This window comes from Tupaia chinensis, unplaced genomic scaffold (genome assembly GCF_000334495.1).
Source record: "Tupaia chinensis unplaced genomic scaffold, TupChi_1.0 Scaffold000054_1, whole genome shotgun sequence".
Lineage (NCBI taxonomy): Eukaryota > Metazoa > Chordata > Mammalia > Scandentia > Tupaiidae > Tupaia > Tupaia belangeri.
In genome coordinates, this window is record NW_006159512.1 from 3,246,616 (window position 1) to 3,259,646 (window position 13,031).

At 36.6% G+C, this 13,031-nt stretch overlaps 1 protein-coding gene across 3 annotated transcripts in view; it reads right to left on the reverse strand.

Annotated features, from left to right (window-relative positions):
* Nucleotides 1-462: 462 nt before the first annotated feature.
* The window catches only part of BLTP3B (bridge-like lipid transfer protein family member 3B), a 110,125-nt gene continuing 97,556 nt past the window's right edge, over nt 463-13,031 (reverse strand). For 2 of the 3 annotated variants that reach the window (XM_006141376.3, XM_006141377.3), the window contains 2 exons: nt 6,780-6,973; nt 463-5,095 (listed from right to left, as the gene is read on the reverse strand). In XM_006141376.3, coding sequence (XP_006141438.1) covers nt 4,976-5,095; nt 6,780-6,973 — 314 coding nt within the window. In that variant the 3' untranslated portion in view covers nt 463-4,975. Of the gene's footprint in view, nt 5,096-6,779; nt 6,974-8,825; nt 8,971-13,031 lie in introns of those variants that run through there. The other variant, XM_014591725.2, reaches the window with a different exon arrangement.

Consider the following 13,031-nt stretch of genomic DNA (forward strand, 5'->3'; position numbering starts at 1 on the left):
GTCATGTAGAAATATATAACAGAAGGTCATACTGTGACAGAAATTAGGAATGTTTCCCTGAATAAGTGATAATAAGCTGAGATCTACACGACAAATAGAAATTAACTAGGCAATGAGGAAGGATAGGTATTTCAAGACAAAGAAACAGCACAAAAAAGATCCTATGGTGAATGAAGCACTCTAATTCTCACTCCAGGTATTTCAGGGCTATGAAGATAAAAAAAACAAAGTGAAACATGATCCATAATGAGGCTAAATAATACTAAAATTAACTAACCTCTACTGAGTATTTTCTATAATAGATGATGTGCTAGCTATTGTTTTAATCTTTTGAGACATTAATTCATTTAATGTTCAGAACTACCATAGAAAGTAGACAGTGGCCCTAATATTTGTGACCTCATAAATCACATACGATATTTTTGTTTTCATCCTAACAGCACTGAAAAGCTATTTGAAAAGGTTTAAGTTAGGGGAGAGAGTGTAGTAGGTGGGTTGTCTTGAATAAAACTGCATTTTAAACAAAAAAGAAAATTTTGCCTGCAATATAGAATGAGCTTGAGGAGGGCCAAATAGATTTAGGAAGACTCGTTAAGAGATAACTGCAGCCTGCATGGTAAAGGTGATGATGATAGTTTAGATTAGGGAGTGGTGAGAAGCAGAAAGAAACACAAATTTGAGAGATGTTTACATGGTAAAATGACAGGACTTAGTGATGAACTGACAGGGAGAGAAAGGTGGCATACGACGACTTCTAGGTTGCCAGTTTGGGAAACAAGTTAATGGTAGTGCCATTCACTGAGATGTAAAATGCCTTGTAGGTTAATAAAAATATGTTAGACTATAATTCCCATACTAAGGTGCACAGAGTAACAACAATTAAAAACAGAGGAAGGAATATCTAGGAAGTTTTTCCGACATATGATTTTTCTATGATCATACATAGACTCTCATACTTGGCTTAACTAAAAATAATGTTCATCACATGTCATTTTGAAATACTAGGATAGGGATAAGAAAAGAAAAGAAGAACACAAGATACCCCCAAAATGCTTTTGACATACATGAAATTAAAAAGCAAAGCTCAGAAAGATCCACTATAAAGGTACAGTATTCAAAATAGCATGGTACTGACATAAAAACACATAGATCAATTTAACAGAACAGAGAGCCCTGAAAACTCATGTATTCATGGCCAATTGATCTTTAACAAAGGTGCTAAGAACATACAAAGAGAAAAGGAAAATCTCAATAAATGGTGCTAGGAAAATTGGCTATTCAGACACAAAAGAATAAAATTAAGATTCTCATCTCACCCTACATACAAAAATAAATTAAACTGGATTGAAGACTTATGCATAAGACCACAAATCATAAAAATAACAGAAGACATAAGGGCCCTGTAGCACAGTGGTTAGGCCCTATACATCAAGAGCCAGATCCTCTATAGCCGATGGTTTCAGTCTAGGTTCCATTAGCTTGAAAAACACGCCTGCCTTTTCTCAGTAATATGTATGAATCTTCTGGATATTACTTTAAGTAAAATAAGCCACACACAGGGTAACAAATACTGCATGATCTCACTTACATGAGTATGTGGAGTGCAAAAAAGTCAAACTCAGAGAACAGAGTTACCAAAGGCTGGGGGTTGAAGAGAGTTGGAAAATATTGATCAAAAGCACAAAATTTCAGTTAGAAGAACTAAGTTTAAGAGATATATTGCACATAATGGTGACAATAGTTATTAGCAATATACTGTACACTTGAAAATTGCGAAAAGAGTAGACTTTAAGTGTTTTTACCACAAAAAGTAAGCATGGGAAGTAATCCTCATGTTAATAGCTTGATTTCACCATTCCACAATGTATCCATATATCAAAACATCATGTTATACACAACTATATACAATTTTTATGTGTCAATTGAAAACAAAGGAAAAAAACACCTAAAACCAAAACTAAAAGCAAATACAAAAAATAAAATGCCAGACACAATTACCATTTCTGCTCTCAGATCATTAACATCTCTCTGCTAGAGATTTAATAACAAATTTTTTTAAGATGTGACACCTTTATTTCTGATTTATGGTCATTTAAAAAATCCTCCAAAGCTTATTATAGATTTATTTTTCTATTTCTCACACTGCCAAATAGTTTAAGGATGACTTAATCAAATAAAAACTGTCTCACTATCTTGAAGTATTAGTAGTTTGAATACACACATGGTAACATATATATCACACATACATACAATACTAAAAGTATAATAATCACCTTCAAAAGAAAAAGATAAGACAGTGATTTTCCCTCCTTACTTCATGTCTGGAGAAATCTGTAAACTAATGACTAAGTAAAACAAAAGATATATAGCATATATTACTGGGCTTTAATTCAAAAGACTAGGTTACTAATTGTAATGTTAGTCAAGTCATTTGTCTTCTTTAAAATTTTTCTTTAACTTTTACTATGGGTTGAGAATTACATGAGATAATGTTTCTGGAAGTGTTTCATGAATTTTAAGCGTCTATAAAAATAGTATTCCTTATTTTTAAAAGAAGCCAACAAAGCATATAGACTGCTCAGATTATCATCTCTATTGTTCACATGATTTTCTTAAGAAGAGCATATAAATTTTCAAGGAATGGGGGAGGGGGAGTAAACCTTGTGGTTAAGGGAGCTAAATCTCCTATGTCTGACTACAGTTTGAGGCCTGGCCCTAGAAGATTGAAAAACACACCAGGCACACATGCATATATATGCTCCAAATCCCAACAGGATGGGAAAATGGCAGGGAAGGAATTAGGGTGGCATAATCATGCTCTATTGGTGGAATGCCTCCCCCTACCCCATTTCTCTTGCAAGTACATGCCCTCTGGCAATTAAACAAATTTTTAAAAAGAAGAAAAATGTTTAGCTTCTATAATACCAGACAATTATAATATACCACAGAAAATTTCAATTTACATAGACTACTAGATCAATCCTGAGAAACACTGTCAGCTCTGAAGAAGTTAAGGTCCCATCAATCCTTCTTCCTTTCCATAAAAGAGACTGCTTTTGCTGACTATCTACCTACAAATCAAAGGTTCTCTACTAAAGACATATGCTATACATTTTAAAACTTTAATTAAAAGTTTACATTTAATTTAAGGCTATTATATAATTTTATATTAACATGGCTTAACAAGATTTTTTAAATACTTTTAGGTAAAATATAAACAACTGAATTTGTTCCTGGCTATATCCTCAGCTCCCAAAATAGTACCTGTATTTTTAAGAAATAGCAATGAAAATGGATGATAAAGAAGAAAAATAGGTTTTAATAAAACCCAAATCAGGCCCAGCTGTGGTGGTGCAGGTGGTAAGGCACCACTGTGAGAGGCCAGTACCACAAAGGCAGCCCAGGTTTGGATCCCAAGTTGACCCAAACACACCAAGCACATCCATGTGTGTGTCTGTGATCCTGATAGCTGCAATATGGAGGGGAAGACCATAGCATGGTAAGACTGGGTAAACGGTTTCTATCTCTCTCTCTCTCTTTCATGAAATATATTAAGTAAAATAAAATAAATCACTCCAACACTTCATGTAAATGAAATGATGTATTTTTCCCCACACACTCAGATATATAGTATAGGGATGGATGGATGTCAGGCCAAACAAAGCACCATAAAGTGTTGCAAAATGGTTTGGAAAATTCAAGTATCAAAAAGAAAGAGTAGTCCCACTGTTTCACATTCTCTCTTGTATATACTTATGTTTAAGAATGTAAATTTTAAAATAGATACCACTTAATTTAACTCTATCAGAAATTCATTTTAAGTCTCTTTAAAAGCCTGTTTCTCAAATACTCATGAACGTTCACTTCATACTGCATGACTGAGATTCTCTCTCATGTTGATTTCAACCTTAATCCCTAGAAAATAGAATTCAAAATTTACTAATGACTATTATTATAGAAGATTATTTATGTCACATAGAACTTCAATCAAAACTAGTTTTATAAATTTAGTATGTGCAAACATCCATCTAATATACTATAAGATTGGTATGAAATTGTTTTATGTATGTGAAAAGAAAATTCTCTGGAAACATTCCTCAAGTTAAAGAGGAAAGATGAAGGTAAAGAAATAATATAAAGAGTATCAATTAAAAACTTTATAGATATAAATGCTGCCAAATTTAGCAGGATAGTTAAATTATTCTTTTACTTTTAACAATAAACATTTAAAGGAATGTACAAGTATTGTTTTTAAATCACTTGGCCATATACTCTAATATTTTGCTTTTTTACAGTTTGTGCTTTTTATTTTTACACTGTACCATCTTTTTCTGGAAAATTATTGCCCCAACTTACATGATTCATCCATCATTTAAAATTTTTTTTCACATTTTCAAATTATTTTGTTAAGTTCAGTAGGATGGTTTTCCAGTTTTCAAACACATTAATTATATAATTTATTTGTTTGATTGGACTTTCCACAGTAATTAAATAATTATAGATTTAAGTACATAATTTTAATAACATTTAAAATATAAGCCTCCTTTTATTTTACATTAGCCCTAAAGCATTTGAATCTTTGTAAATAATAGTAAATTATTAACAAATAGAAATAAATTCAGTTATCTGTGTGAACACATTTGGTTTTAATTTTTAAAAATGCCTATAATGAGATATCAAAATTAGGAAATGACATCTTTTCATTAGGCATGTAATTATTTTACAGTATGTACCGACTTCCCTAGACCACACTAGTTTAAAAGAGAGATAAACCCCAAAATACAAAACAACCAAAAGATTGTAATGTATGTACCTAATACTTTCTAAGCTGGCTTTGGAATAGTCACCACTTCACCACATTCCATCTCATTTTATTGTCTTTTCATGGAAAGGAAAGTCAATTTGCAACATTCGCAATATAACTATAACCTTCTTAACTCCAAAACTGTAATTTGAGTTTTCACTGTCACTCCTGCTATTCAGCTGTCATCTTCTTTATATGATGAAGAAGAGCATCTTTTTCCAAGTGAGCCTCTGCAAGAGCCATTTTAGCTTTAGCCAGTTCCTGCTTAAGAGATTCATTCTCTTCTATGAGCTGAAATGACAAGTTTGGAATACAAGAGAATTATTTTCAGAAGATAAAGACTATTTACATCATATCCAAAAGTATGACACCTGGATAGTAAAAATACCTAGTGCTGGGAAGGGTCCACATAGATTGTAAACACTTAAAAATGTCCCTAAGCTCAGACCTCAACAATTCAAAATACAAATTAACTCCTAATTTCCAAATCTAACAGTGATTCTGTTGCCTTGGCCTTTGTGGTTTTAGACACTGCTGACCTCCCCTACCTTCCTAAACCTCTCTCCTTTTTTGGCTTTTACAACACAGCTATTTCATGTTTATTCATTTTTTCTACTACTGCTTAAGAACTCTAAAATTTTTATATTCTATGAAACAGTGTTGGTGTTCCTTTATCATTTGAGTCACTTTCTTAGATGATCTCATCATCTCCTGAGACTATGGCTATCACAGATAGTCTGATGTAACACAAACCTCTCTCTTAAGTTTGACTCACATGCTGAATATTCAATTAGCCATTTTCAGCTAGATGGCCAACAGGTCTCCCCTCCTCTCTTTAAGACTTAGTGCTAGTATTTTATGCTCTTAGAGTCATTCCCTACCCCAAAAGTATAAGTAAATGATAAAAGTAAGGACTTTCTGCATTTATACAGATACACTAAAATATGTACATCTAATTTCAGAGTTCTCAGACTTCTTTTAGTACTGGATTAGAATTACTGCTTTATAGGACAAGTTAGATAGGTCCCTGTACTTCCCTCAGCCTGCAGCACAGCACTGGACAAAGTATGTTACAACTACCAATTGTACACGCTTGTCCCACTAGACTTTGAGGTCTTCAGTAGATAGAGATGGTGTATTTCTCAATTCTACATCCCTAGTTCAGAGTGGGCATCCAATGAACCCTTGTTGGAAAGGTGAATGAACTGATTCTGTGATTTTATCACAGAGAATTAAAAGTCTGCTGAACATTTTGTTTATTTATAAGGGCAATACATCAGAACCAACTAAAATGTGAACAAATGTTAAGAGGAAGGTTCAGAGACCAGCAGTTAGCGTAATGGCTATGTCGCTTAACTCTGATATAGTCACCTGCAGTTTGAGTCCCAGCCCCGGTGGCTTAAACTCATGCCAGGTGCATGTGCGTGCATGCCCAAGATCCCGAGTGGAGAATAAAGGAGAAGGTATTGTGGCATGGCCATCCCCCCTGGAGCGTGATTTCTCGCTGTCTCTCTGTCTCTCTGTCTCTTTCTGTCTTTCTGGCAAATGCATGTACCTTATAGCAAAAACCTCTCCAAAAAAAAAAAGAGGAAGGTTCAGAATCAATGGTATATTCACATCTATATTACTCAGCCAATAAAAATGAACCTGAAGCAAATACAGCAATATGAAAAAATGGTTAAACAAATGTTAAATTAAAAAATAGTATAAATACTTAAATATTAATTATTTATTAAAATAATGGATGAATCTGAGAGGAAAAATTAGAAGAATATTGATACCAATGCAGGAGGATAGAAGGTGCTAAAGTTGTTTTATCTTGTTCAACAATATAACCATAGAATCTAGTACAGTGGCTAGGCACAATGTATTATTAACTCAATACCTTCTGAGTAGTTAAATAAATAATGTTTCAACTATTAGAATCTTATATTTAATTATTTTAATGACTGAATCTGAATTGTTTTTCCATTACCTGTTGCCTAGTAAAGTCAAAGGAGTACTCAGGACAGTTAACTGACTGAGAAGGCCAAGGAACCTCTGGACTTGTCTGAGTGGCTTGAGTGACACTATGCTGTTTCTTCAGATCATATTTTCCACTGGTCGGCAGCACTGAATCACTGTTGATATTTTCTTTCAAAATATTTCCAGTGTTAAGCATATGAGAATCTAGCCAAATAAAATGTTCAGATAACATTTGTAAATACTTCATAAATATTTAAAAGTTCTATTATGAAAAACTAATTTAAAAATGAATATATCTTTATTGGTGTGAAAACGGTATCATGAGCTCAAGTGATTGAAAAATAAAAGCCAAAAGTTCATTCTTTGAAAAGATCAACAAAGTTAATAAATCTTTAGTTAGGCTGACCAAAAATAGAAAAAGAAATTAATAGAATCATAAATTAGACATTACCACCAATCTAACACAAATAAAAATGATTATAAAGGAATACTATAATCAACTGTATGCCAACAAATTACATAGCTTGGATGCAATAGACAAATCTCTAGGAAGAAACGAACTACCAAATGGACTCAAGAAAATAATGTGAATAGACCTGGTAAAGAGACTGAATCAATCATTTAAAAACTACCCACCAAAAAAATCCCAGACCCACATGGTTTCACTGGTGAATTCTACCAAACATTTAAAGAATACTAACTATAAACTTTTCCAAAAAGAACAGAAGAAAAGGACTTATAAACTCTGTCTATGAAATCTATACTGCCCTGATGGCAAAACCAAAGAAATCATGAAAAGAAAACCAGGGGCCAGAAGGTGGCACGGTGGTTAAGGCACTGGACTCTCACATGGTTGATCACAGTTGGAGTCTCAGACCTGGCGGCTTGCTTTCTCACTTTTACACTCCCTCTCTCTGGTAAGCACATGTGCCCTGTGACAATTAAAAAAAAAAAAAAGATAATAATGATAAATAAAATTAAGTAAACAGTTCTTTTTTAAAAAAAGAAGACCAATATGCTTATGAATATGGACATTAAAAATCCTTAACAAAATATTAGCAGACTGAATTCAGTAACATATAAAAAATATTGTGTTGTCAGAAAAGTCATGATGTGGGACCAGCAGTTGGCACAACGGCTATGTTGCTGGACTACCATATAGTCGACCGCGGTTTGAGTCCCAGACCCAGTGGCTTAAACTCATACCAGGTGCATGTGTGTGCATGCCCAAGATCCCGGGAGGAGAATGGAGGAGAAAGGATTGTGGCGTGGCTATCCTCCCTGGGGGGTCATTTCTCGCTTTCTGTCTCGATGTCTCTCTCTGTCTGGTGACCACACACGCCCTATAGCAAAAACCTCTCCAGGAAGAAAAAAGAAAAAAGAGAACAGAAAAGTCATGAAATATTTTTCAATGTTTTTCTATGAAAAAATGTGTCATGACTTTTCTGATGACATGATAATTAAACACTGTGCCCAAGTAGGCTAGACCCCAGAATGAAAAGCTTACTTAACATCCAAAAATCAATTAATACATCATATCAACAGAATTAAAATAAAAGCCACATGATCACCTCAACAGAAGTAGAACAAACATTTGACAAAATCCAACACCTTTCATGATAAAAACGCTCAGCCAACTAGAAGGGAACTTCCTCAATCTGACAAAAGGCATTGTATAAAGAGTCCATAGTTAATGTCATACATAATAGAAAAAAAACTGGATGCTTTTCCCCTTTGCCAAAGTCAGGACCAGTAAGTTTTTTCCTCTTTTTGGATTGTATAGTCATGACACTTTTGATTAACAGTAAACAAAAGTTCAACTAAAATGTCCTCTTTTTTCTTTTTCTTTTACCAGTCATAGGACATGTGGACTTGCCAGAGAGAGACAAAGAGAGGGAAAACAAAAAATCACCCCCAAGGAGGATGGCCACACTGCAATCCCTTCTCCTCCATTCTCCTCTTGAAATTTGGGACACAGGTGCCCAGCATGATTTTCAAGCTGCCGGGTCCAGGATTCAATCCACGGTTGGCCATGTGCCCCCTAGCCATCTGTACTTGCTTTTGTAACAGGGAGTCTGAGTGATGGAGCTAGCTTCAACTATGGCTGGATGCTGAGATCCATATAGTGTCTTCAGGTCAGGTCTACTCTCCTCTTCCGTGTTGGGTCAGTCATATGATGGCAAAGGTGGTCACTGGTGGCCCTAGACGAGTAAGTTTTGTAGTCTGTTGCCCTTCTCTGTGTCCCCATAAACTCACATATACACAAAACAACACTTAACATTTTTTTAAAACACCTCAAAATGTTTGGGTCAAGATCACTAATGAATCACTCACCAAATTCCAAGAGCTGAAATCTTGGCATTGGCCAAGCTGGTCCTAGTCCTAATCTTGTAATGGAATCATATAATTGCCAGGTCTGTCAAAATCACATGGACCAAGGGAAGGGCCGTTTGTGAAATTAAATTATATTGAGTAGACCAAAAAAAAAAATCTGCTCAACATAATTTTCCCACTTTCAGAGATACTCAGAAGGGGACATCTAAGTTAAAGAATAAAAACATTTTACAACTTTTTGCTCATGTTTGAGCTATTCACCATGATGGTTTCATTGATTTTAACTCCATTCTGTATACAAAAATGGAATAATTCTATTTGTAAGAATACAGGCCATCAAACTAAGATTCAGGTTGTCCTTGGCTTTATTTTATTATAGTGGTCAAATCAGAAACTACCTGTTTACACTAGTTATATTTTCTGGTAATATAACTATAAAAATACAAACGTGTTGCATTGGTTCAGATTAGCACACTATTCAGCTTGGCCAAGACAGTAAGAGAAACCCCAGGTTACTGTCATGGGAAAGTCACGTTCTCTACTCTTTCAACTTCAAATGACTTAATAACACTCCTACAATAATACTTGAACAGTTTTTAATACACTTTGCACTTTGGTTTCCTTTCTGTTTTTTTGTTTGTTTGTTTGTTTGTTTTTTTTTAAAGAGAGATTTTTGCTATAGGGCAAATGTGCTCATCAGAGAAACAGAGAGACAGAAAGTAAGAAATCACCCCTGGGGAGAGTGGGGATGACCACGCCACAGTCCCTTCTCTTCCATTCTCCTCTCAGGATTTTGGGCACACATGCACATGCACCCAGCACGAGTTTTAAGTTGCCAAGTCTGGGACTTGAACCACAGTCAACTACATAGGAGTCCAGCAATGCAATGTAACCATTATGCCATCTACTGGTTCCTGCACTTTAGTTCTCCAACTTTTAAAAGAACAAAACTCTAAAGGGAAATCTGACATGGAAAGATAAAAAATGGTTACACTGGTTGTAGTGAAAATAGCAGAGGATCTATTCAGCCTACACATCCCTATTCATAGGCTCCTAAGAATATAAAATACTAACTAAACAATTACAAAAATTGTTTTCTTTCAATAACTGGGATGGGGAGTAACAGAAAGGGAGAGAAGAAAAGAGGAAGAAGGATAGAGAGAGGGAATGGAAAATAAGGGGAATATAAAATGAGAGAAGAGAAAGTATAGGAAGAGAGATAGAGGGAAAAGTAGGAAACAGAAGACAGGAAAGAGAAAGGAGGAGATAAGAGGAAGGGGGTGGGGAAGAAGAAGATAAAAAGACAGGAAGGACTGGAAAGAGGTAGAAAGGGCTAAAACCTGTAAAGCAGGGGTTCTCGTCCCCTAGGCCACAGGCCCTTCTCCCAACATTCAGTGGGGATGGGGCAGCAGGCAAGTGAAACTTCATCTGTGTTTGCAGCTGCTCCCTATTGCTCAAAGTGCTGCCTGGACTCCGCCTCCTGAGAGAGCAGCAGTGTATCATATTTTCACAGAAGCACAAACCCTGCTCTTGTGTGACTGTGTCATTATATAGTGCAGTGTGACAATGGCAGCTATGGGAGCACTTGGATCATCCTGGGACCAACCCCTACCCTGGCCATAGAGGACTTATCTTCCACAAGGCTGGTCCCTGGTGCTGAAGAGGTTGGGGACTACTGCACAAAGAATAGAAGTGAATGGAGTCTATTACAAAGAAAGATTAATTTCCTATTATTGCGTTAAAACAACTTCTTTCAAGTTTTTAGGGGTACTATTAGTTCTCCCATTACAAACTCTGATAAACAAATCCATGTCCCCTTTAGGATTATGCAGAATCTTCACAGGAGCATATATATTTTACTCTAAGGCAGGCTCTGCCAGTAACTTTCTCCAATATATTCGATCTTGAACAAGTCACTCAGCCTGTCTAAACTTCAATTTCTTCATTTGCAAAGTGGAGGTGATAAAAAGACTTGCCTTAACTGTCTTGAAGGGTTAAGAATTAAGTGCAGATTAAATGGTAAGAATTAATTAAAAATTAAATAGGGCAGAGCCAGCCACTAGTGTGATGCTTGAGGTGGCTGGATCCAACATGGCCAATTTCACAGTCTGAGTCTCAGAACTGGTGGTTGAAAAAACATGCTGGGGGGACCAGCAGACAGTGTAATGGTTACATTGCTGGACTCCCACATAGTTGATCATGAGTCAAGTACTGGACGTGGCAGCTTAAAACTCCTGCTGGGCATGTGTGCATGTGTGCCCAAAATTCCAAGAGGAGAGAGAATGGAGGAGAAGGGAATTGTGGCACGGCCATCCTCCCTGGGAGGTGATTTCAAGTTTTCTGTCTATCTGCCTGTCTCTCCAGTGAATGCACGTGCCCTATAGCAAAAACTTCTCAAAAAAAAAAAAAAAAAGAAAGAAAGAAAAAAAAAGAAAACATGCTGGGAGCATGTGCATGCTTGCCAAAATCCCAAAAGAAATGAGTAGAGGGGAAGAAACTGTAGTGAGATCCTCCTTCATGAGGGGTGCTGTCTCACTTTCTCTCACTCTCTCTTTCTGTCTCCTGCATGCATGCTCTCTGGCAGCTTTAAAAAGAGGAAGAGGAAGAAGAAGGAGAAGGAGGAGGAGGGGAAACAGGAGGAGGAGGAGGAGAAATTGCAGTGTGACCCTCCTTCATGAGGGTGTTGTCTCATTTTCTCTCTTCGCTCTCTCTTTCTGTCTCCTGCATGCATGCTCTCTGGCAGATTTAAAGGAGGAGGAGGAAGAATAATTAAATGGGACAGTAATTCTCGAGTGTGGGATGGTGGCGCAGCAGTAGTACAACTGGACTCACATGGGAAAGGTCCTGCGTTTGCATCCTGGGACTTTCCTGAGCATGTGAGGCACTGTGCGTGAATGCTCAAGATCCAGAGTGGATGAAATTAGGAGCAGATCCTGGCATGAAGACACTTGTGAGTACCTGACTCTGTTTCTCTCTCTCCGTTATGGGGGAAAAAAAAAGAAACTTAAAAAAAAAAAAAAAAAAAAAGAGGAAAACTATACCTGCTATAAAAATCATATCCCTTTACTGAAAAATAAATAACATTAAGGCCTTGAGAAGCTCAGCCCTTTCTTGCTCTGAAAGGAAGAAATGTTTATGGATGGGGAAGTTAAATATTTCTACATCAGCTCCTCTTCGCAAGGACATGGTATAATGGACAATTGGTTATACCGGAACTGACACAAAGAGATTTCCCAAAGCAAACATATTGAATCCAATACATTTATCCCTGGTCATAATGGATAGAACCTTCCATTACAAGCTTATGGAACAATACTGTGCAATTTTTCTAGGGGCCTTGCCACAATCCTTCTTTTTTTCCCAAGAAACTAAGCTAATTGTTAGAGTTTGCAGCAAAATAAATAAGCTGGAGTTGGACAGCCTTCAACAGCTACTGTGAGGTGACTGCACATCAGAACCAGAGTCTGCAGGTCCCTGTGGTCCCCCGCTCCAGTGACACTTATACCTTTCAGGAGGGTGACTGTGGATGAAGAAATAGATGAATCTGTCTCACTATCTGTACCACTGTGAACCCCAGCATTGGCATAAACCCCCCACCCTCCTACTCAGAAAGGGACAAAGAATAATGCTTCTTAGCCCACATCCGGGTTTGGAGGGAATCAATTATATGCAGCAAACAGACTGGTTCCCGTACGTTCCTTTCAATAATTTGCCCTCTTTTTTTGGACTGAAAATTCAGTGTTTTTAGCCCGAAGGAGGAACAATTGAGAGGCATCTCTGTGCTAGAGGTCTCCTTTCCCAGTGGATGCTTTTTGGAGATGCGGTATCCCTGGGTTCCCACGTGCTGCTTTCTGAAGGATGATACTGGGGTTCTTCTCTGCATCCTCCCACCAAGCACCTGTTTGGTGCCACGCTGCTAATCCTGAAA